The sequence below is a fragment of the Mobula hypostoma genome, chromosome 10 (assembly GCF_963921235.1).
Source record: "Mobula hypostoma chromosome 10, sMobHyp1.1, whole genome shotgun sequence".
In the NCBI taxonomy this organism is placed as follows: Eukaryota; Metazoa; Chordata; class Chondrichthyes; order Myliobatiformes; family Myliobatidae; genus Mobula; species Mobula hypostoma.
In genome coordinates this window covers 7,645,436-7,671,434 of record NC_086106.1, presented here as the reverse complement: position 1 = coordinate 7,671,434, position 25,999 = coordinate 7,645,436, and the positions used below count along the sequence as shown (strand labels likewise).

The 25,999-nt window shown below is 47.6% G+C and overlaps 1 protein-coding gene across 3 annotated transcripts; it reads right to left on the bottom strand.

Annotated features, from left to right (window-relative positions):
- On the bottom strand, window positions 1-25,476 carry LOC134353227 (uncharacterized). 3 transcript variants are annotated; one of them, XR_010019565.1, is made up of 4 exons: window positions 25,143-25,476; window positions 3,927-4,269; window positions 2,683-2,872; window positions 1-202 (listed from the first exon to the last, which is right to left on the bottom strand). XR_010019565.1 is itself a non-coding variant. In XM_063061252.1 (4 exons), the coding sequence occupies exons 2-4, from the start codon at window positions 4,123-4,125 to the stop codon at window positions 115-117; spliced, it is 480 nt and encodes a 159-aa protein (XP_062917322.1). In that variant the 5' UTR covers window positions 4,126-4,269; window positions 25,143-25,476; the 3' UTR covers window positions 1-114. The 3 variants fall into 3 exon arrangements, 2 of the variants coding, with proteins under 2 accessions (XP_062917322.1, XP_062917323.1); XM_063061252.1 differs by having other exon boundaries at window positions 1-205; XM_063061253.1 differs by lacking the exons at window positions 1-202; window positions 2,683-2,872; window positions 3,927-4,269 and adding an exon at window positions 19,747-20,255.
- Window positions 25,477-25,999: the final 523 nt, after the last annotated feature.

Below are 25,999 nucleotides of genomic sequence, written 5' to 3'. Positions count from 1 at the left end.
AAATTATAAATATGTTATAATTTAAAATTAAATACACAATGCCTGGTTACTGATTTCCCTGCCGAATCAAATAGGTCCTTTCTGCTTTAAATTATTTCGAGGCCTCCCATGGTTTTAGGAACCTCGCCTTGGCTCAGAACCGGCCTCCAGAGCACATCCAACCAGAACGGGGATTTCAGCTGCTATCACAGAGCGATGGGATCTGCTGGGAAGAAAGAAAAGTTTGTGATGAAATTTCCAGATAATTTTTTTAATCAAGCATTACACCTTCCCCTTTGGGACCCGCGGCTCCGCTAAACAGTTTTGGTGGTGAGATTTCTAATCATCTGTCAAACAGCTTCATGCCAAGCAGAAAATGGCGGTTCCTCACACCACGACCCCCTCCCCCCCCACCCCGGCCCCCCGCCATATGAAGCTGAAAATTCTTTGGTTTCTTGGTGTGAGAAACTCTAGGGACAATCTCGCCATGTTGGTCATGTTCTCAGGGATTGAAGGATTAGATTCTAGATCATTCATCAAGCAAAATCAGAAGGGAATTTAGTCAATATAAAGATTTTAACTGGCTCGGCACCACTGCTGCAGTTGTACAAACCACCAGAGTAGATCAGCTATTCCCCTGACCCACACCCCCTCCCACAGATCTATTACCCTGACCCACTTCCCCTCCCACAGATCTATTACCCTGACTCACACCCCCTCCCACAGATCTATTCCCCTGACCCACACCCCCTCCCACAGATCTATTCCCCTGACCCACCCCCCCACAGATCTATTCCCATGACCCACACCCCCTCCCACAGATCTATTACCCTGACCCACACCCCCCACAGATCTATTCCCCTGACCCACTCCCCCTCCCACAGATCTATTACCCTGACCCACACCCCCTCCCACAGATCTATTCCCCTGACCCACTCCCCCTCCCACAGATCTATTCCCCTGACCCACACCCCCTCCCACAGATCTATTCCCCTGACCCACTCCCCCTCCCACAGATCTATTCCCCTGACCCACCCCACCCCCACAGATCTATTCCCCTGACCCACACCCCCTCCCACAGATCTATTACCCTGACCCACACCCCCTCCCACAGATCTATTACCCTGACCCACACCCCCCCACAGATCTATTCCCCTGACCCACTCCCCCTCCCACAGATCTATTCCCCTGACCCACACCCCCTCCCACAGATCTATTCCCCTGACCCACTCCCCCTCCCACAGATCTATTCCCCTGACCCACACCCCCTCCCACAGATCTATTACCCTGACCCACACCTCCTCCCACAGATCTATTCCCCTGACCCACTCCCCCTCCCACAGATCTATTCCCCTGACCCACACCCCCCCACACAGATCTATTCCCCTGACCCACTCCCCCTCCCACAGATCTATTCCCCTGACCCACACCCCCCCACACAGATCTATTCCCCTGACCCACTCCCCCTCCCACAGATCTATTCCCCTGACCCACACCCCCTCCCACAGATCTATTCCCCTGACCCACTCCCCCTGCCACAGATCTATTACCCTGACCCACTGCCCCCTCCCACAGATCTATTACCCTGACCCACACCCCCTCCCACAGATCTATTACCCTGACTCACACCCCCTCCCACAGATCTATTCCCCTGACCCACACCCCCTCCCACAGATCTATTCCCCTGACCCACCCCCCCACAGATCTATTCCCATGACCCACACCCCCTCCCACAGATCTATTACCCTGACCCACACCCCCCACAGATCTATTCCCCTGACCCACTCCCCCTCCCACAGATCTATTACCCTGACCCACACCCCCTCCCACAGATCTATTCCCCTGACCCACTCCCCCTCCCACAGATCTATTCCCCTGACCCACACCCCCTCCCACAGATCTATTCCCCTGACCCACTCCCCCTCCCACAGATCTATTCCCCTGACCCACCCCACCCCCACAGATCTATTCCCCTGACCCACACCCCCTCCCACAGATCTATTACCCTGACCCACACCCCCTCCCACAGATCTATTACCCTGACCCACACCCCCCCACAGATCTATTCCCCTGACCCACTCCCCCTCCCACAGATCTATTCCCCTGACCCACACCCCCTCCCACAGATCTATTCCCCTGACCCACTCCCCCTCCCACAGATCTATTCCCCTGACCCACACCCCCTCCCACAGATCTATTACCCTGACCCACACCTCCTCCCACAGATCTATTCCCCTGACCCACTCCCCCTCCCACAGATCTATTCCCCTGACCCACACCCCCCCACACAGATCTATTCCCCTGACCCACTCCCCCTCCCACAGATCTATTCCCCTGACCCACACCCCCCCACACAGATCTATTCCCCTGACCCACTCCCCCTCCCACAGATCTATTCCCCTGACCCACACCCCCTCCCACAGATCTATTCCCCTGACCCACTCCCCCTCCCACAGATCTATTACCCTGACCCACTGCCCCCTCCCACAGATCTATTACCCTGACCCACACCCCCTCCCACAGATCTATTACCCTGACCCACTCCCCCTCCCACAGATCGATTGGTAAGTTGTTTTTTTCTCGTTTTATTTAGAAATACGGAGTGGAATGGCCCTTCTGGTCCAACTAGCCGTGCTACTCCGCAGTTCTCCAATTTAACCCTATCCTAACCGCAGCACGATTTACAATGAGCAATTAACCTACCAACCGGTACGGTTTTGAACTTTGGGAGCAAACTGGAGCACCCGGAGGAAACCCACACAGTCGCACGGGAAGAACGTCGAATCTCCTTCCAGAATTGGACTCTGAACTCTGGAATTCCCTCGAGTCACCCTGCCGTGGCGCCCAGGTCTTAGGTCACACGTACAGTGAACGCCTTTGTTTTGTAGTCTACCTATAGAGATAATTTTGTCACAACACTGCATTGAGGTAGTACGAGGGAAAACAATAACAAAATGCAGAAGAAAGTATCAGAGAGCAGGTAAACAGTAAATTGCAAAGATAGATTCTGAAGTCAAATGACCATCTTATTGTATGAGGGGACTACTATTCTATTGTACAATGTTCCTCCTCCTGAATATTTCAACAATCAACTGAATTAACCCATGAGCAACAACATTCTTGTATATCTACAGTACTGTGCCAAAGTCTTAGTCACACATATATATGGCTCGTGTGCCTAAAACTTTTGCTCAGTCCTGTATTTGTCAACGGGGAGCGGAGAGCGAGTTGTAAGTCTTGCGGGATCAAAGGACGTTGGGAATGGCGAGGGTGGCACACCGCGGGACAGGGCAGTGAAGGAGTGCTGGGGTGGGGGGAGGCACAGGTGCAGACAATCGCAGAGCTCTGAGACACCAGGTAAAGTTACCTGGTTCCAAACAATTGGTTTATTGATCTTTACAGAATGCCTCTCTGGTGCTTCCAGCTCCCTCCCCTCTCCCTTCCCCTTTTCCCAACCATGATTCCCCTCTTCCCCTTTTCCCAACCATGATTCCCCTCTTCCCCTTTTCCCAACCATGATTCCCTTCTCCCTGTCTCTTTCCCACTCTCAGTCCACAATAGAGACCCAGATCAGAAATCAGGTTTATCATCACTCACACGTGTTATGAGATTTGTTATTTTGATTTCGGCAGTACAGTGCAATACATAAAATTACTACGGTACTGTGCAAAAGTCTGGGGCACGCTAGCTATATGTGTATATGTCTATGAGACCTTTGCATAGTACTGTATGTTATTAACTAATCATTTTCTATTGTTTTATACCCTGCCACATAGTGCAGTTGACTCAATTTCCACCCACTCCCGGCTACATTAAGCAATCTGACACCCACCCTGGCCTGACCCTGACTGCCAAATCCTTCCCCGTTGCCCCTAAACTCTCTGACTACAAATGACACCCCTCCATTTGGTAGTTGACATTCGCCCTCCCCGCCAACCCTCACTCACCTCGAACCTCCCGGCCCCAAGCTTGGTCTTGATGATCTCTCTTTGGCCAGAGCAGCAGCAGAGTGATGGAGGACGAGCATCGCATTCGACCAGAGTGGAGAGGAGGGAGGGGGTGAATGGGCAGGTGTAACACTTTGGCCGCTTGCAGTGAGAAGGGCCCTCCATAGATGCTGCCCGACCTGCTGAGTTCCTCCAGCATTTTGCGTGTTGCTCAAGATTTCCAGCATCTGCAGAATCCCTTGTCTTGAGGCTCTTGGGAATGGCGAGGGTGGGGCACTGTGGGAGGGGTGTGGGACAGGTGGCAGAGAAGGAGAGCCAGGGGCTGGTGCAGACACACCCAGCCCTGAGACACCAGGCAAGGTCATTTGATTCCAAACAATCATTTTAACAATCATTACAGAATGTCTCTCTGGTGCTTCCCGCTCCCTCCCCTTTTCCAAAGCATGACTCCCCTCTCCCTGCCCCCTTCCCACTCTCAGTCCACAATAGAGACCCAGATCAGAATCAGCTTTATCTACCAGCACATCGACGTAGCACAGAAGGAAATTAATAACAGAATCACACTGAGCAACATCTTCTATTCCATCTCTTCATTCACTGCTCCATCCACCAAAAGTGGAAATTCCCGGTGCCCAAGCATTTTAGTTCTAATTCCCATTCCTGTTCTGACATGACAGTCCATGACCCCCTCTTCTGCCAAGATGAGACCTGTCTCAGAGTGGAGGAGCAACCCCTTACATTGTAGCTGGGTACCCTCCAACCTGATGGATTGGACATCAATTTCTCCTTCCGGTTAAAAGAAAAATCCCTTCCTTTCCCCTCTTCTTCTACTCCTCACCTTGGCCTCTTGCTTCTTGCCTATCGCCTTCCCCGGTATCTCACCTCCTTCCTTTTCTCCAATGGTCCGCTCTCCTCTCCTATCGGATTCTTTCCTCGCCTGCCTTTACCTTTCCCACAGTAACGGCATCACCTACCACTTTCAGCTATCATCCTTCCCTTCCTCCCACATACTTTATCCGGATCCTGACCCGGATATCAGCTCCTGACCCGGATCTGGGCCGAATCCTCCAAAAATCCAGACCTGCCTCTCGGTTTTTTTGCGCTACCTTACTTTCCATTTTCTATTGATGATTTATAATTTAAATTTTTAATATTTACTATCGATTTGTACTCCAGGGAGCGGGAGGCGCAGAATCAAATATCGCTGTGATGATTGTACGTTCTAGTATCAATTGTTTGGTGACAATAAAGTATAAAGTTACAAAGAAACGGTCAGGGCAGGTAACGAATGTGGTCCAAGGTCAGTAACTTTAAATTTCTGGGTGTCACTATCTCAGAGGGCCAGTCCTGGGCACATCATATAAACGTAATTGCAAGGAAAGCACGGCAGCACTTCTACTTCCTCAGGAGTCTTCAGCATGTCATGACAAACTTTTATAGATGTGTGGTGGAAAGTACATTGCAGCCTGGTATGGAAACACCAATGGCTTTGAGCAGAAAATCCTTCAAAAGGTACTGGACTTGGCTGAGTACATCTCTGGCAAAGCCCTCCCAACCACTGAGCACATCTACATGAAACATTGCTGTAGAAAAGCATCATCCGTCGTCAAAGATCCTCACCACCCAGCCAATGCTCTTCTCTCACTGCTGCCCTCAGGTAGAAGGTACAAGAGCCTCAGGACTCACACCACCAGGTTCAGGAACGGTTACTACCCCTCAACCATCAAGCTCATGAACAAAAGGGGATAACTACACTCACTTGCCCATCCATTGAGATGTTCCCACAAACACTGAGCTCACTTTAAGGACTCTTTACCTCATTATCTCATGCTCTCGTTATTTATTGCTATTTAGTTATATTTGTATTTGCACAGTTTGCTGTTCATTGATCCGATCCTGTTTACAGTTACTGTTCTATAGATTTGCTCGCAGAAAATGGATCCCAGGGCTGTATGTGGTGACATGTATGTACTCTGATTATAAAATTGACTTTGAACTTTTGGACTTTGAGGTCATAATGAGGTTCATTGAGAGGTCAAGAGTCCATCTTATTTCCCAAGAGTGGCATTCAATTGTATAACAACAATTGAGTCAGGATACAAGTCCTTTCAGGCTTTTGTATCTTCTGCCTGATGGAAGGTGTGAGCAAAGGTAATAAACAAGCTGGGTGGGGTCCGGCCCTGGTAGGGAGAGGGGGTCTGAGAGGGAATGAGGAAACAAAGGCAGCATGCATGTGTGTGTGAGTGAGTGAAAGAGAGAGAGAGAGAGGGAAAAAATAAAAATAAATATGGGCGTGTGCGTTGGGCAGAATAAGGAAAAGTGTTCCTTTTGGAGTTTGAGGAGATTTGGGACGTCACCAAAGATATTGGCAAATTTCTACAGATGTACTGTGGAGAGCTTCCTGACTGGCTGCATCACCGTGGGGGACAGGATCGAAGTAAGCTGCACAGAGTTGTAAACCCAGTCAGCACTAACATCCAGATTATCCAGGACATCTTCAAGGAGCGATGCCTCAGAAAGGCAGGATCCATCATTAAGGACCCCCACCACCCAGGACATGGCCGCTTCTCATCGCTACCATCGGGAAGGAGGTACAGAAGCCTGAAGGCACACACTCAACGATTCAGGAACAGCTTCTTCCCCTCTGCCATCCGATTTCTGAATGGACATTTGACCCATGATATTAAACCTGATTCTGATTCTGACAAAAAAAGAGAGAATAAAGAAACAGTGGGTCAGAGAGGGAAAGAATTGCAGAGAGGAGCAGTGAAAGAGGCAGAAAGCCACACAGAGAAGGATATGGTGGGGTATGGACGGCCACGAACTCGGTGCAGGTCGATGGGTAGGCAGTTGAAGTGGTTCAGCATGGACTAGATGGGCCGAATGTGCTGTAATTTTCTATAACTCTCTGACCGCATGACGAGAAAGGAGAGGGAGATAAAAGGCGAGGAAGAGAAGCTGGAGGAAGACAGCTGACTGACATGTAAGAGAACAGCAGACAGAGCAAGGAAGAAAGAGGGACGGTGGGAGGAAAAGTGAGAGAGGCTGAAAGAGGGAGAGAGAGAGACAGGGAGAGGGGGAGAGTGGGAGAAAGAGAAAGTATGTGTGGGAGAAAGAGTGGGAGAGAAAGAATGAGAGAGAGAGAAAGAGATGGAAAGATGAAGAAATGAAATTGAAAGAACGGGGGAAGACGGAGAGGGGAAGAGAGAGAGAGACAGAGTCAGAAAGAAAGAGACAGAGGTGGGGGGAACTGAGGGACAGAGTGACAGAAGCAGAGTGAGAGAGAGGGGCACGGAGAAATTAAGAGATATAGAGATGGAAAGACAGAGAGACAGAGAGACAGCACAAGTCTGGAACAGTGAAGAAGACAAAGGGAAAGAGAAGTTGAGTAATCTCCTAGCCTGTGGGATAAACATGCAAATTACATTAATAAATAATCCACAAACTAAACTCCTCAGGAGTTTTTTTCTTCACTTCCTAAATCTTATAAAAATATAAGTTTGTCCAGCTCTCCTGCCCACACAGTGTCCACTCCCTAAGTGCCACAGCGGCTCCTGAAGTAAGATTCTGACTGCACTCAGTTCATTGACGTTTGGACTAATTCCTCTCCCGAGGCATTGCCTATTATTGTGGGAGCTGCGACATTGACTGAACACACTTTGACTTCCACTGCTCTTTCCTCCGGGCTCATAATGTCCTGAAATACTCCGCAGCCTCTGCTGTGGTAGCCAGAGTGCACACAGTTAAGAGATAATGAACGGAAGTTTGCCTAGAGTCTTGTCTCTGATCCGATGCACTAAGTAAATTAGTAATGAAGTAGAATAGTTGAGAGTTTAGAGAGACTGAGGGATTTGACTGAGAAAGAGGCCTTTCATCTCCACACTGACCGCAAACCACCCATTTACACAATCCATGTTAATCTTAGTTTTTTTAAAGTTCTCCCTACTTCCTTGTCAATGCCCCTAACAAATTCTCCAACTCACTTATGAACCGGGTGCAACTTACAGTGGCCAGTTAACCTGCTTGTCTTCTGGACGTGGTAGGAAATCTGAGCACCCAGGCGAGCTGATAAGGTCACAGGCAGCAATAACGAAGGTCAGGATTGAGACCCGGGTCTCCAGCGCCATGGGGAAGCAACTCTACTGAACGCACCGTTGTGGCGGAAAGCTGAGAGAGAGAAAGAGACGGGCGGGGGCGGGGGGGTCAGACAGGCAGATAGAAACAGAGAAAGAGAACAAGAGAGATGGAAATTCAGGCAGAGATGCAGAGAGAGACAAAGAGACAGAGAGGGAGAAAGACACAGAGAAAGAGAGAGGAGAGACAGATACAGAGAGACAGAAATTCAGACAGAGTGGCAGAGAGAGACAAAGAGACAGAGGGAGAATGAGAGAGAGAGACAGAGAAACAGAGAACTAGATAGACAGAGAGAGAGAGAGAGACACACACACACACAGATAGACAGGGAAAGAGGTAGAGAGAGACAGAGGCAGACAGAGAAATAAAGAGAATAAGAGAGAGAAGAATGAGAGAATTGAAGAGAGAGACAGAGAGAGAGGGAAAGAGAGAGAAAAAAGCTAGTGAAAGAGAGAAGGTGAGAAGGAGAGAGAGGACAAAGTCAATGGAATGCATTTGAGGTGCAGGGTGAAGACGAGGCACGGAAGCACTGCCAACTGAAGATGAATTTCGAGGTGGAACGAAGCTGGCAATGCTCAAGGAATCATGATTGCCCGGTACAACAACTGCACTTCATTCCCCCCCACATTCCCAAAAACTCACCCCAGATTTGACCGCTCACCTACGTTAGGGGCAACTTACGTCAAAGCAGCGTGTCCTCTGGGGTGTGGCAGAAAATCGGGGCACCCAGAGGCAACCAGACACAGGTGAAGTTCCACACAAGTTCAGGATTATTCATCGTTCAAATTTCAAAGTAAAATTGATTATCAGAGTGCGTGCATGTCACCACATGCTAATCTGACGTTCTCTTTCCTGTGGGCGTACTTAGCAAGTCTATAGAACCGTAACTGTAAACAGGATCGACCATTTGCAAACTGTGCAAATGCAAATATAAGTAAACCCAATTAAGTAGCGATAGCATAAAATAACAAGGTAAAGAGACCTTAAAGTGAGGCCATCGGTTGTGGGGAGTGAGTGTAGTTATCTCCTTTTGATCAAGAGCCTGACGGATGTTCCTGAACCTGGTGGTACTGGAGCTTTGAAGTGACTTTAATATAGGAGAGAAGGGCACAGTTAAGGGTTGCAGGTGAATTAGTTGCTGTGTACTGGTTGTTCTTGTGAAACAGAAGGAATTACAATCAGAGACCCAATGAACCAAATGATATCTTTCTGTCACAAGAAAATATGAGGAGCATGAAAGCCGAAGACAGTTTTGTCTTGATTCAGAATAGTAAATGGTTATTTAACTTGGAGGCAGCTCAAATGTGACATTTCTCTCAATGAATTCCAGAGATTGAGAGACTGTTTACAATAAATTCTTTGCCATGGACTGAAGATTAAATTACTATTAATTGTCTCACTGTTGAAAGCATTGCCACATCGGGTGATTCTTATAGTGGCTCATGCCCTCTCACAATTGTTTCAATTAGTTTTAATTGCTGTAGGTTGCCACTTGGAGTCGGGGCCCAGTTTATGGTTCCTGCACGTAAGCAGTAACGATGTGTTCCCTCGTTCAGCTCAGCTGGGCGTCAGCCACAGGCCCAGCAGCAGGTCAAGTGAGGGTCTTGGCAACCTCCTAAGGAAGACCATCGTGGGGAAAGCCCTCCCCACCATTGAGCACATCTACATGGGACACTGTCGCAGGAAAGCAGCATCCAACATCGGGGACACCCACCACCCAGGCCATGCTCTTTTCTCACTGCTGCCATCAGGAAGAGGGTACAGGAGCCTCAGGACTCACCCCACCAGGTTCAGGAACAGTTATTACCCCTCAACCATCTGGCTGTTGCACCGAAGGGGATAACTTCACTCAACTTCACTCGCCCCATCACTGACATTGTCCCACCAACCTATGGACTCACTTTCACAGACACTTCATCTCGTGTTCTTGATATTATTGCTTATTTATTTATGATTATTATTTCTTTTTTCTTTTGTATTTCCAGAGTTTGTTGTCCTTTTGACACTGGTTGTCCACCCTGTTGGTGACATCTTTCATTGACCCTATTATGGTTATTGACTTTACTGAGTATTCCTGGAAAGAAAACAAAGCTCAGGGTTGTATATGGTGACCTTTCTGTACTTTGATAATAAATTTACTTTGAACTTTGAAGGAATGGACATAAGAGATTTTGCAAATGCTGGAAATCCAGAGCAATACACACAAAATGCTGGAGGAACTCAGCAGGTCAGGCAGCATCTATGGAGAGGAACAGACAGTTGACGTTTCAGGCCGAGATCCTTCACCAGAAGTGGAAAGGAAGGGGGCAGAGGCCAGAATAAGAAGGTATGGGGAGGGAAAGATTACTACCTGGCAGATGATAGGTGAGGGGGTTGGTGGGTAGGTAGGGGAGTGGGGGAGGGACATGAAGTGAGAAGCTGGGAGGTGATAGGTGGAAAGGGTAAAGATTTGAAGAAGAAGGAATATGACAGGAGAGGACTATGGGAGAAAGGGAAGGAGGAGGGGACTCAGGAGAAGGTGATGGGCAGGTGAAGAGGAGTGAAGGTGCATGAGGGGTCCCAGAATAGGGAATGGAATAAGAGGGAAGGGAGAGGAGGAAAAAATTACTGGAAGGTAGCGAAATCAATGGTCATGCTGTCAGGTTGGAGGCTACCCAGTCTGCATATGAGGTACTATACTAACAAGAAATTACTGCTGATGAAGGGTCTCGGCCCTAAATGGTGACTGTTTGCTCCTTTCCACAGATGCTGCCTGGCCTGCTGAGTTCCTCCAGCATTTTGTGTGTGTTGCTCTGGATTTCCAGCATCTGAGGAATCCCTCGTGTTTCCAACACCAGGTGTCGCTCCTCCAACCTGAGAGCGGCCTCATCGTGCCAGTTGAGGAGGCCGAGGACTGATGTGTCAGACTGCGAGTGGGAAGTAGAATTAAAGCGGGTGCCCACCGGGAAATTGCCTCCTGCTGGAAGGAATGGATGTGTGCCCAACTTGTCACCGGGCAGCCAGCACCCGGTTTCAGCGTGGGGACCCTGGGCAGACACCAGGGGTGGGACAAGCTCCTCTGATAAAGAGAGACGGAGCTTGGATCTTGAGAGGGTTGATAGTGAGATCCCACAACTTGGGCGCTGGACTTGAAGGGGGTTAATATTGTAATATTAAAGAGGATTCAAACACAGTTGGGCGGTGTTGTAGGAGTAAATCGGCAGCAATTTGTTCTTAATCATAGATATTAAACTTCGCTTAAAGTCATTTATTGATTCTATTGTGTTTCTTTGTATTTACTGTGGTTGCCTGCAAGAAAATGAATCTCAGGGTAGTACTTGGTGCCATACACTATTGGCACTTTGCTAATGAATTTTAAACACAAAATACTCCACAGATGCTGGGGGTCAAAGCAACGCTCACAACTCAGCAGGTCGGGCAGCATCCGTGGAAACGATCAGTCAACATTTCGGGCCGGAAGGTTGACTGATCGTTTCCGTGGACGCTGCCCGACCTGCTGAGTTCCTCCAGCGTGTTGTGAGCGTTGCTAATGAACTTACTCCGAGAGGCTGAACAATCTTGAGTTGTTTTATCTGGAGTGCTGGGGGCTGAGAGGAGATCTGATAGAGGTTTATAAGATTGAGGGGCCTAGATAGAGTGAGCAGAGGATTATCTGTTTCCCAGGGTTGAAATGTCTAATACCAGAGGCCGTGCACTGAAGGTGAGAGGGGGCAGGTTCAAAAGGGACGTGAGGGTTAAGTTTTTTACTCGGAGAGTGGTGGACGCCTGGTAGAGGCAAATACATTAAAAACATTTAGATAGGCACATGGGTGTTGCATAGGTAGGGGAGATTTGCTTTTGGGGGGGGTGGTTGATCTACTTTTTAGCTGGTTTGGCACAACAATGCGAGCTAAAGGGCCAGTCTTCTATATTTAAACACACAATAAAGCAGCACACTTGAGTTGGTTACCTGGACGCTGTAATTAGGTTTCATTCACCACAGGTGCATCGAGCACCGGAAAAGAGGAAGGAATTTATAAACCTTTGATTCCATGATACAGTACTATACTTTGTCTTAGGCACCTATCGACTGTATAGCTAGGGTGCCTAAGACTTTTGCACAGTACTTGTCGACAGTCCCATGGGAAGATCGCTTGGAAGAGGCCTTTGAAAGGAAGCTCTCCAAGTACGCAGGACTGGTCAGCAGCTGTCAGCAGGCTGGATGGAGAGCGAGGTGTCTCCCAGTGGAGGTTGGTTGTAGGGATTCGTAGCCCGTTCTTTAGTTAGAGCCTTCAGCATTTTGGGCATCGAGGGAGAGAGGAAGAGGAGAGCCATCCGCAGTACCACCGATGCGGCAGAGAGGGCCTCAAGATGGCTGTGGCTCAAAAGAGGGGAGCCATGGAGTCATAAGTAGCTAGCCATCTGGACACAAGCTGGGGTCTGATCAGCCCCGGCTGGGTCACCTGGAGGAGGTTGTATGATGTTGAAAGACCCGAAACACCCGATGATTCCAGGAACCTCACTGAAGATGTGTCCAGAAGCATCAGTAGATGTACGGACACAGCAGTCAATGAGAAGTGTAGAGCGAGTTTGTAAATCTGCCGGATGTTGGGAATGGCGAGGGTGGAGTGCCGTGGGAGGGGAGTGGGTCAAGTGGTAGAGGAGTGCCTTGGCAGGGCAGGGGATGTGCAGGTGCGGACACACCCAGCCCTGAGACACCAGGCATGGTCACTGGATTCCAAACAAGTGGTTTATTGATCATTACAGAATGTCTCTCTGGTGCTTCCCTCTCCCTTCCTCTTTTCCCAACCATGATCCCCCTCTCCCTGCCCCCTTCCCACTCTCAGTTTACAATAGAGACCCAGATCAGAATCAGGTTTATCATCACTTACATATGTCATGAAATTTGTGTTTTTTGTGGCAGCGGTATAGTGCAATACATGCAGCACTGTGTAAAAGTCTTAGTAGTTGGCAGCCATCGATCCCGGGGGGTCATGGGTTTGCGCCTCTGGTGGACTGTGTCCTCTCCAGGGCGCAAGCCTGGGCGGGAAGATTTGAAGAACCGGCTGTTGCCCGTGCAGCGGGTTCCCCCTCTCCACGTCACTGATGTAGACCAAGGGACGGGCAAGTGCCGATACAGCTCGAGCCAGTGTCGTCGCAGAGGTTGCCAGAGTGAAGTTGTAAACAACATCAAACAGCCTCAGGGACCCCGGCTCCAGATTTCTTCCTCAGGGTTTACTCCCGAAGCCTTTCCCGTGGGTGGGTATGACCGCAAGGCAGCGGAGGTTTAAAATCAGAGTTTTCCTTCTCCCAGGCGGGCTGCCGTCCAAGGCTGACAAGCCCCACCTGCCTGAAGCAACTGGTTTTGAGCCGCCAGTTGTCCGCCTTTGCACCTTCTCTTGTCAGGAGAAACAGTTCCACCGGGCCTAGTAGCTAAGCCACACGTGAAGGCCGAGAGTTGGACTTGGTTGTCAGAGGCTGTTAGAGATGCATGACATTTGGAGCACTTTATAGGCAGTGGGAGCTTATCCCCATGACCACCCCCCGGCTATGACAACCTTAGGAACCGCAAAAGTCTTATGCACCCTAGATACTGTATAGGCGTATAAGTGTCTCAGACTTTTGCACTGTAAGGTCTTTTACATGACCCTCATGATGAGTCACAGAAACAGGCCCTTTGGCCATTGTAGTCCGTGTCGAACTGCCCAGTCCCATCCACTGTCACCTGGGCCATAGCCCTCCTCACCCCACCCATCCAGTCCTCTGAAATGTTGTAATCAAACCCAGAACATCCATAGCCACTCGCAGCTCATTCCACACTGTCACCACTCTCTGGATGAAGAAGTTCCTCCCCAGCTTCCCCTTGAACATGTTTCACCTTCAACCTTAACCTATGTCCTTTAGTTCTAGTCTCCCCCAACCTCATTTATGTAAGTGTGCTTTATGCAAGATGTTTATGCATACGTGTGCTCATATGTAGCCACCGTTATGAGGGAGGAAACGTGGAATTTTGGAGGTCCAGTTACCTGGTTTATAGGTGTAAGGGTGTTTTGTCTCTTATGTTACTGCGTAGGCTAATTAAAATGGTTTCTTTGTTATGTTATACTTGGGAATGCTTCTTTGTTATGTTAAACGCTGAGAAAGTTTTGAGCTAGCAGCTTGTTTTGGGCTAGGTGGTGATAAGAAAATGTTATAGAAACATAGAAACATAGAAAATAGGTGCAGGAGTAGGCCATTCGGCCCTTCGAGCCTGCACCGCCATTTATTATGATCATGGCTGATCCTCCAACTCAGAACCCCGCCCCAGCCTTCCCTCCATACCCCCTGACCCCCGTAGCCAGAAGGGCCATATCTAACTCCCTCTTAAATATAGCCAATGAACTGGCCTCAACTGTTTCCTGTGGCAGAGAATTCCACAGATTCACCACTCTCTGTGTGAAGAAGTTTTTCCTAATCTCGGTCCTAAAAGGCTTCCCCTCTATCCTCAAACTGTGGCCCCTCGTTCTGGACTTCCCCAACATCGGGAACAATCTTCCTGCATCTAGCCTGTCCAATCCCTTTAGGATCTTATACATTTCAATCAGATCCCCCCTCAATCTTCTAAATTCCAATGAGTACAAGCCCAGTTCATCCAGTCTTTCTTCATATGAAAGTCCTGCCATCCCAGGAATCAATCTGGTGAACCTTCTTTGTACTCCCTCTATGGCAAGGATGTCTTTCCTCAGATTAGGGGACCAAAACTGCACACAATACTCCAGGTGTGGTCTCACCAAGGCCTTGTACAACTGCAGTAGTACCTCCCTGCTCCTGTACTCGAATCCTCTCGCTATAAATGCCAGCATACCATTCGCCTTTTTCACCGCCTGCTGTACCTGCATGCCCACTTTCAATGACTGGTGTATAAGGACAGCCAGGTCTCGTTGCACCTCCCCTTTTCCTAATCGGCCACCATTCAGATAATAATCTGTTATCCTATTTTAGCCACCAAAGTGGATAACTTCACATTTATCCACATTAAATTGCATCTGCCATGAATTTGCCCACTCAGCCAACCTATCCAAGTCACCCTGCATCCTCTTAGCATCCTCCTCACAGCTAACACTGCCACCCAGCTTCGTGTCATCCGCAAACTTGGAGATGCTGCATTTAATTCCCTCATCCAAGTCATTAATATATATTGTAAACAACTGGGGTCCCAGCATTGAGCCTTGCGGTACCCCACTAGTCACTGCCTGCCATTCTGAAAAGGTCCCGTTTATTCCCACTCTTTGCTTCCTGTCTGCCAACCAATTCTCCACCCACACCAATACCTTACCCCCAATACCGTGTGCTTTAAGTTTGCACACTAATCACCTGTGTGGGACCTTGTCAAAAGCCTTTTGAAAATCCAAATATACCACATCCACTGGTTCTCCCCTATCCACTCTACTAGTTACATCCTCAAAAAATTCTATGAGATTTGTCAGACATGATTTTCCTTTCACAAATCCATGCTGACTTTGTCCGATCATTTCACCGCTTTCCAAATGTGCTGTTATCACATCCTTGATAACTGACTCCAGCAGTTTCCCCACCACCGACGTTAGGCTAACCGGTCTATAATTCCCCGGTTTCTCTCTCCCTCCTTTTTTAAAAAGTGGAGTTACATTAGCCACCCTCCAATCCTCAGGAACTAGTCCAGAATCTAACAAGTTTTGAAAAATTATCACTAATGCATCCATTATTTCATGGGCTACTTCCTTAAGCACTCTAGGATGCAGACCATCTGGCCCTGGGGATTTATCTGCCTTCAATCCCTTCAATTTACCTAACACCACTTCCCTACTAACATGTATTTCGCTCAGTTCCTCCATCTCACTGGACCCTCTGTCCCCTACTATTTCTGGAAGATTATTTATGTCCTCCTTAGTGAAGACAGAACCAAAGTAATTATTCAATTGGTCTGCCATGTCCTTGCTCCCCATAATCAATTCACCTGTTTCTGTCTGCAGGGGACCTACATTTGTCTTTACCAGTCTTTTCCTTTTTACATATCTATAAAAGCTTTTACAGTCCGTTTTTATGTTCCCTGCCAGTTTTCTGTCATAATCTTTTCTCCCCTTCCTAATTAAGCCCTTTGTCCTCCTCTGCTGAACACTGAATTTCTCCCAGTCCTCAGGTGAGCCACTTTCTCTGGCTAATTTGTATGCTTCTTCTTTGGAATTGATACTATCCCTAATTTCTCTTGTCAGCCACGGGTGCACTACCTTCCTTGATTTATTCTTTTGCCAAACTGGGATGAACAATTGTTGTAGTTCATCCATGCAACCTTTAAATGCTTGCCATTGCATATCCACCGTCAATCCTTTAAGTGTCATTTGCCAGTCTATCTTAGCTAATTCATGTCTCATACTTTCAAAGTTACCCCTCTTTAAGTTCAGAACCTTTGTTTCTGAATTAACTATGTCACTCTCCACCTTAATGAAAAATTCCACCATATTATGGTCACTCTTACCCAAGGGGCCTCTCACGACAAGATTGCTAATTAACCCTTCCTCATTGCTCAAAACCCAGTCCAGAATAGCCTGCTCTCTAGTTGGTTCCTCGACATGTTGGTTCAAAAAACCATCCCGCATACATTCCAAGAAATCCTCTTCCTCAGCACCTTTACCAATTTGGTTCACCCAATCTACATGTAGATTGAAGTCACCCATTATAACTGCTGTTCCTTTATTGCACACATTTCTAATTTCATGTTTAATACCATCTCCGACCTCACTACTACTGTTAGGTGGCCTGTACACAACTCCCACCAGCGTCTTCTGCCCCTTAGTGTTACGCAGCTCTACCCATATCGATTCCACATCTTCCCGGCTTATGTCCTTCCTTTCTATTGCGTTAATCTCTTCTTTAACCAGCAACGCCACCCCACCTCCCCTTCCTTCAAGTCTATCCCTCCTGAATATTGAATATCCCTGAACGTTGAGCTCCCATCCCTGGTCACCCTGGAGCCATGTCTCTGTTATCCCAACTATATCATAATCATTAATAACAATCTGCACTTTCAATTCATCCACCTTATTACGAATGCTCCTTGCATTGACACACAAAGCCTTCAGGCGCTCTTTTACAACTCTCTTAGCCCTTATACAATTATGTTGAAAAGTGGCCCTTTTTAATGCTTGCCCTGGATTTGTCGGCCTGCCACTTTTACTTTTCTCCTTAGTACTTTTTGCTTCTACCCTCACTTTACACCTCTCTGACTCTCTGCACTTGTTCCCATCCCCCTGTTGTGAACTAACCTCCTCACGCCTAGCCTCTTTAATTTGATTCCCACCCCCCAACCATTCTAGTTTAAAGTCACCTCAGTAGCCCCCGCTAACTGAACCAATTGGGATAGTTGTTATGATTTTGGTGTATCTGGAAGATATTGTATGTGCAGGGTTTTGGAGGCAGAAGGCAGGAGAGAGAGACAGAGGATGGACCAGGTGCTGTGAATCTGCTAACGGGGTCGGACCCCGAGCGGGGCATTCGGTGAGGAGAGGAGACGGAGACAGACTCGTGAGGAGCGTCTGGTCGACCACCGTTGTTGGTCCCAGGCAGCCGGTCGAGGTGGTCCAAGGGGGGACGCAGGGTGAAGAAGAAGGGTCCTGAGCTCCAACTGTTTGTGCACGAAGAGATTGAACTTTGATAAGTGTGGCACCTTTTATTTTCCTTTCATATTTTATTCTCTATTAATTATATAGTTCCAGTAATATCTATAAACTGTAAATCATTTAATCGTATCTGGTGTATTGTCTGTTATTTGGGCGGGGTGGGGTACCTCACACAGCATCCACACAAACTAATTACCCAGTTTGGCGGGGCCGAGGGCTGTTTCCCTTGACGACAGCAAGCCGAGTGACCCTGAGGTTGGCCAGGGGCGCTACATAGGCGAGACAGAGGGCGGGGACATCAGTTGTAGCACGGACTAGGCCTCATGCCACGCTGGCTCCTGTTTGCAGCTGCCCAGGACAGAGGCATCGGAGGCCGTGTGGCGCAGCGTCCATGCTGGTGCCAGTGCTGCCCTCTAGTGTTCGATGCTCGGGCAAGGACCAGCTGGACTGCTGCATGTTTGCTCCTGCCAACAACATTCGCGGACTCAGGCATGGGCTGTATGTTCACTGCCATCTTATCTGTGCTATGTGTGCCTTGGGCGGTGCGCTGACTGTTGGAATTGTGCTTACACACCTTGGCCCCGGAGGAATGTGCTCTTATTCGGCTGTACTCACAAATGGTTGAATGACAATTGAATTTGAACTTGAACTTGCAGTAGTGTGCCATCTGTTTCAGTGAAGTTGGTTCTTAGTCCATCACACACACAGAAGCATTTATATTCTTTCTACAGGGGCACAATTGAGAGCATCCTGACTGGCTGCATCACTGCCTGGTATGGGAACTGTCCTTCCCTCAATCGCAGGACTCTGCAGAGAGTGGTGCGGACAGCCCAGCGCATCAATGGATGTGAACTTCCCACTATTCAGAACATTTTACAGCGACAGGGCCCGAAGGATCATTGGAGACCCAAGTCACCCCAACCACAAGCTGTTCCAGCTGCTACCATCCGGGAAACGGTACCGCAGCATAAAATCCAGGACCAACAGGCTCTGGGACAGCTTCTTCCACCAGGCCATCAGACTGATTAATTCACACTGACACAACTCTGTTTCTATGTTATATTGACTGTCCTGTGCAACGTACTATTTATTACAAATTACTATAAATTGCACATTGCACATTTAAGCGGAGATGTAACGTAAAGATTTTTACTCATGTATGTGAAGGATGTAAGAAATAATGTCAATTCAATATTCATCATTCACCTCTGCGTGCTGTAGCAGAGGCTAGCGTAATGCTTCGACAGCGCCGGCAATCACTGACGCGGGTTCGATTCCCACCGCTGCCTGTAAGGAGTTTGTATGTTCTCCCAGTGACCACGTGGCTCCAAAGTCACACAGTTAGGATTACTGAGTTGTGGGCGTGCTATGTTGGCGCCGGAAGCGTGGTGATACTTGCCCACCCAGCGCAATCCTCGTCAACTTGATTTGATGCAAACGATGTACCTCAGAATCAGGTTTAACATCACTGGCACACGTGGTGAAATTTGTTAACTTTGTGGCAGCAGTACAATGCAATGCATAATAACAGAGGAAAAAACTGCGAATTACGGTAAGTTTATATATGTGTGCGTGTATGTTAAATAGTTAAATAACTAGTGCAAAAATAGAAATTAAAAGGAAAGTAGGGAAGTAGTCGAATAAACTCTTCTTGGGCTTCCAGCTGAATACAGGTATCGATTATTACTGATGTTTCCATGGCAAACTCTGCCATCCTCTTCAGGGATGATGTGAGTCGTGAGGTAGTAGATTCAATATGCATTCAGAAATGGGATGGCAGAGGGGAAGAAGCTGTTCCTGAATCGTTGAGTGTGTGCCGTCAGGATTCTGTACCTCCTCCCTGATGGTGACAGTGAGAAGAGGGCAAGTCCTGGGTGATAGACTCCACCTTTCTGAGGTACTACAGAGGCTAGCACCCATGATGGAGCTGACCGATTTTACAACTTTCTGTATCTTCTTTCGATCCTGTACTGTCGAGCACCCCCCATACCATACGATCATAAAACATTAGATTAGATTATGAGGACACGCAGTCCTCTTTTATTGTCATTTAGTGATGCATGCATTAAGAAATGATACAATGTTCCTCCAGAATGATATCACAGAAACACAAGACAAACCGACTTAAAAACTAACAAAGACCACATAATTATAACATATAATTACAACAGTGCAAAGCAATACCATAATTTGATCAGAACAGACCATGGCACGGTAAAAGTCTCAAAGTCTCTCGAAAGTCCCATCACCTCACGCAGACGGTGAACCTCCAGCGCCGCAAACTTGCCGATGCAGCATCCTGGAAGCATCCGACCTCAGTCCGACTCCGAGTCCGTCCGAAAACTCCGAGCCTCCGACCAGCTCTCCGACACCGAGCACCGAGCACCATCTCTGCCGAGCGCTTTGACCCCGGCCCCGGCAACAGGCAATAGGCAAGGCCGAGGATTTGGGGCCTTCGTCTCCGGAGATTCTCGATCGCACAGTAGCAGCGGCAGCGAAACAGGCATTTCAGAAGTTACTCCAGATGTTCCTCCGTGCTTCTCACGGCTGTCTCCATCAAATTTGGATTGTGCACGGCCCCCTAGTTAACACATAATCGATATTCATTCGGAAAGGCCGCGTGCACTGCGTCACGTCGCCATCTTCTCCTCCTTAGGCCATTCAGCCACCGAGTCGGCTCTGCCATTCCACCAAGACTGATCCCAGATCCCACGCAACCCTGTACACCTGCCTTCTCTCCATATCCTTTGATACCCTGGCTGACCAGGAAGCGATCAAATTCCACTTTAAATATACCCATGGAATCGGCCTGCCACTTGGACTTGATCTGGGCAGAGCATTCCACAGATTCATTACTTCCTGGCTTAAAAATATTCCTCCTTACCGCTGGTCTAAAAAGTCGCCCCCTCAGTTTCCAGGCTGTGCCCTCTAGTTCTGGATACCCCCACCAGAGGAAATATCCTCTTCACATCCACCCTATCTAGTCCTTTCAACATTCCGTAGGTTTTTTAATGAGATCGCCACACATTCTTCTAAATTCCAGTGAGTACAGGCTCAAAGCTGTCAAATGATCCTCATATGTTAAACCCTTCATTCCTGGAATCATCCTCGTGAACGTCCTCTGAACTCTCTCTTTTCTGAGATGTGTTGACAATACTCCAAGTGTGGCATGACTATTGTCTTTTAAAGCCTCAGCATTATCTCCTTACTTGTATATTCTAATCCCCTTGAAATAAATGCCAACATTGCATTTGCCTTTTTTTTACCACAGACTCAACCTGTGAATTAACCATCTGGGAGTTTCACACGAGGACTCCCAAGTCCCTCTGCACCTCCGATGTTTGAGTTTTCTCCAAATTTAGATGATAGTCTGCACTATTGTTCCTTTTACCAAAATGTATTATCGTACATTTCCCAACACTGTATTCCATCTGACACTTTTTTGCCCATTCTTCCAATTTGTCTAAGTCCTGCTGCAATCGCATTGCTTCCTCAGCACTACCTACCCCTCCACCTATCTTCATATCATCCACAAATTTTACCACAAAGCCATCAATTCCATTATCCAAATCATTGACAAACAATGTGACAAATAGCGGTCCCAATACTGGCCCCTGAGGAACACCACCAGTCACTGGCAGCCAACCAGAAAAGGCTCCTTTCATTCCCACTGGCTGCCTCCTGCCTGTCAGCCATTCCTCTATCCGTGCCAGTATCTTCTGCTGTAGGATTTTATCCTGCTGAGTAGCCACATGTGTGGCGCCTTATCAAACGCCTTCTGAGAATCCAAGTAAATGACACCCGCTGCCTCTCCTTTGTCCACCCTGCTTGTTACTTCCTCGGAGAATTCTAACCAATTTGTCAGGCAAGATTTCCCTTTGCAGAAACCATGCTGACTTTGACTTGTTTTATCATGTGTTTCTAAGTACCCAGAATCCTGGAATAGTAGACTCCAACACTTTCCCAGCCACTGAGGTAAGGCTAACTGTCCTATAATTTCCTTTCTTTTGTCTTCCTCCTTTCTTAAAGAGTGGAGTGACATTTGCAATCTTCCATTCCCCCGGGACCATGCCAGAACCAAGTGATTCTTGAAAGATCATGACCAACGCATCCATTATCTCTTCAGCGACCTCTGTCAGGACTCTGGGATGTGGTCTATCCGGTCCAGGTGGCTTATCCACCTTAAGACCTTTGAGTTTGCCTAACACTTTTTCCTTTGTAATAGCAATGGCACTCACTCCTGCTCCCTGACCCTCACGGACCTCTAGCACACTGCTAGTGTCTTCCACAGTGAAGGCTGATGCAAACTACTCATGAAGTTCATCTGCCATTTCTTTGCCCCCTCCCCCCCCCCCATTACTACCTCACCAGCATCATTTTCCAACTCCTTAACACAGCGGTCCCCAACCACCGGGCCGCGGACCGGTACTGGGCCGCAAAGCATGTGCTACCGGGCCGTGAGGAAACGATATGAGTCAGCTGCACCTTTCCTCATTCCCTGTCACGCACTGTTGAACTTGAACATAGGGTTGCCAACTGTCCCGTATTTGCCGGGACATCCCGTATATTGGGCTAAATTGACAATAGACAATAGGTGCAGAAGTAGACCATTCGGCCCCTCGAGCCTGCACCGCCATTCTGAGATCATGGCAGATCATTTACTATCAATACCCGGTTCCTGCCTTGTCCCCATAACCCTTGATTCCCCTATCCATAAGATACCTATCTAGCTCCTTCTTGAAAGCATCCAGAAAATTGGCCTCCACTGCCTTCTGAGGCAGTGCGTTCCACACCTCCACAACTCTCTGGGAGAAGAAGTTCCTCCTCAACTCTGTCCTAAATGACCTGCCCCTTATTCTTAAACCATGCCCTCTGGTACTGGACTCTTCCAGCATCTGGAACATATTTCCTGCCTCTATCTTGTCCAATCCCTTAATAATCTTATATGTCTCAATCAGATCCCCCCTCAATCTCCTTAATTCCAGCGTGTACCAGTTTGTTCCATGCTTCCCCCACTAAGGTAGAGCGTTCCTGTGAAACCTTTCGTACTGCAATGGCGTAAAGCAAAGAAGCAATTACCATTAATTTATATGGGAAAAATTTTTGAGCGTTCCCAGACCCAAAAAATAACCTAACAAATTATACCAAATAACAGATAAAACTGAAGATGACACTAACATATAGTAAAAGCAGGAATGATATGATAAATACACAGCCTATATAAAGTAGAAATAATGTATGTACAGTATAGTCAGGAAGATGAAGGCAAAACCGATTTTTGGGGAAAAAAACGGCAAGTACACGCATGCGCATGTAAAGAATGCACACACAGGTGCCCGCGCAAGGCTTCATGGTCATGGTAGTCTTTCCTGGGGTAAAGTGTCCCGGGATTTGACTGCTACTTTTGTCCCTTATTTGGGGGTGAGAAAGTTGGCAACCCTAACTGTAAAAGACATGTTGAGATGAGTTTAACCCTACTTGAACACCACCCCGCACCCCGGTCAGCCGGTCCGCAAGAATATTGTCAATATTAAACCAGTCCGCTGTGCAAAAAAGGTTGGGGACCCCTGCCTTAATAGATGGTGATAGAACCAGTCAGAGTGTTTATCTGTAAAAATTTTCGACTGTTTCTGGTGCTTCACCGTAAAAGTGACCAATAAAACTAATTTTAAAAAAATCTTTATTTTAATGGCATCTTGGTTCGTCGAGGATTAGAAGGGCTGATTGGCCTGTGTCTTTGCTGTACTTTTCTATGATTCTGCGACTCTGTCTCTTGCTGTTCTTCCAAAATGTAGGTTCTCAATGCCTTCCTAGTTCCTCTTTCTCATTTTGAACAGCTACAGGTTAAGGAGCAGCCAAGAGCTGTCAGTGACCCGTTCAGGCAGCTCTGCTGCCGTCTTCCCGTCAGGATGTGTCGGCGTTGAGAAAGCGACCAAAGCGCATCCCTCAGACCAGATGGCATGCCTTGCTGTAACTGCAGCGCTACCTCCATGCAGATCAGGCGCAGAACGATGCAAAGGAAAACACTCAGAGGTCAATCATCTATTTATAAAATCGCTCAATGCTTAATAAGAGGGTTGTCTACAAACCATGACAGCTATAAAATTGGACAAGTACTTGGAGAACCATTGACACGAGACCACGGGGAATTCCTGGAAATGCATGGGTTTGACCTTTTTCCCTTTTATTTTATGTATATCATATAAACGTAATTGCAATGCAAATACGACAGCGCCTCCACTCCTTGGCAGACCACAGTACGTGTGCTTGCAACACTGTGTGTCCGACAGAGTGATCAGCAGCACTGGGGCTCCACAGGGGACTGTCTTGTCCCCCTTTCTCTTCACCATTTACACCTCAGACTTCAGCTACTGCACAGAGTCTTGTCATCTTCAGAAGTTTTCGGATGACTCTGCCGTAGTTGGATGCATCAGCAAAGGAGATGAGACTGAGTACAGGGCTATGGTAGGAAACTTTGGCACATGGTGTGAGCAGAATTATCTGCAGCTTAATGTGCAAAAAACTAAGGAGCTGGTGGTAGACCTGAGGAGAGCTAAGGTACCGGTGACCCCTGTTTCCATCCAGGGGGTCAGTGTGGACATGGTGGAGGATTACAAATACCTGGGGATACGAATTGACAATAAACTGGCAAAGAACACTGAGGCTGTCTACAAGAAGGGTCAGAGCCGTCTCTATTTCCTGAGGAGACTGAGGTCCTTTAACATCTGTCGGACGATGCTGAGGATGTTCTACGAGTCTGTGGTGGCCAGTGCTATCATGTTTGCTGTTGTGTGCTGGGGCAGCAGGCTGAGGGTAGCAGACACCAACAGAATCAACAAACTCATTCGTAAGGCCAGTGATGTTGTAGGGATGGAACTGGACTCTCTGACGGTGATGTCTGAAAAGAGGATGCTGTCCAAGTTGCATGCCATCTTGGACAATGTCTCCCATCCACTACATAATGTACTGGTTGGGCACAGGAGTACATTCAGCCAGAGACTCATTCCACCGAGATGCAACACAGAGCGTCATAGGAAGTCATTCCTGCCTGTGGCCATCAAATTTTACAACTCCTCCCTTGGAGGGTCAGACACCCTGAGCCAATAGGCTGGTCCTGGACTTATTTCATAACTTATTGGCATAATTTACATGTTACTATTTAACTATTTATGGTTTTATTACTATTTAATTATTTATGTTGCAACTGTAATGAAAACCAATTTCCCCCGGGATCAATAAAGTATGACTATGACTATTTACCCTTGCAGTTCCTTAGCTCTATTCACAATGATTCAACACCTTCTGACCCTCTGTCACCTCCTTCTAATGCTTTAATTTCATTTTTTACCAATACCGCCCCCCTTTGCCTTCTTGCCTGTCCTTTCAGTACAATGTGTATCCTTGGACATTGAGCTCTCAGCTTTAAACTTCTTTCAGCCATGATTCAATGATGCCTGCAATTTCTTACCTGCCACTCTGCAACTGTGCTGCAAGTTCATCTACCTTCTTCCGTATAGTGCGTGCGTTCAACTATAGCACCTTCAGCCCTGCATTCAGCCTTCTCGATTTTGTCCGCCTTTTTACGTTGCAACTCATCCTGTTGACTGCGATTTTCTCCTATCATCAGCCTCTCCTCACTACACATTGCACTTAGTTGCGGGGAACAGACTGGCCTTCAGTTAGAAGTTGTTGTCAACTTTAAAGAATAGTGTATATTTTTGGAAAAAAAGATCTAAATGACGACTTCATATTTGAACCCAGCTAATGCAATTTGTTATTTACTTGTCGAGTGTGCGACTGCAAACTTATCTCCTGAACCAGAATGTGTTTCCTGGGAGGAAGTGTCGTTGATAAATTGGCAGAGCAATCTTTAACACCCTTTTAATCAGCTTGCAACTGGTGCTAAATATAGGCACAGATAGAAAACAACTTTCCTCTCAGTTCGCCACCCCATTGAGAACAAGTTTTGATTGAGCGAATGCACTGAGTGTTCCTGCATTGTAACTCGATAGCTCACAGTGTGGCTGAGCTGTGGAAAAGAGGAACGATGTGCACAAAAACAGAGGCACACGAATTTACAGTGACGTACACACATTTACACATGCATACACTCACAATGACACACACACACTCACACACAGACACACACAAACACTCACACATACACAGACGTACACATTCACACACTCACACGGACACACACAGACACATACACACACTCACACAAGCGCTCACACACACACATATATACACAGAAACATACTCACACAGACACATACAAACACTCACATAAAGACAGGCAAATACAGTATTCTCTTACACACG

What these genes read in the sequence shown, in the direction of transcription:
- LOC134353227 (XM_063061252.1), bottom strand. Translation starts at nt 4,125, where the DNA reads ATGCTGGAGGAACTCAGCAGGTCGGGCAGCATCTATGGAGGGCCCTTC. An exon ending in TTGGGGCCGGGAGGTTCGAG is followed by an intron (nt 2,873 to 3,926) that starts GTGAGTGAGGGT and finishes TTATCTCTATAG; the next exon opens with GTAGACTACAAAACAAAGGC. An exon ending in GTTCAAAACCGTACCGGTTG is followed by an intron (nt 206 to 2,682) that starts GTAGGTTAATTG and finishes CTTTCTTCCCAG; the next exon opens with CAGATCCCATCGCTCTGTGA.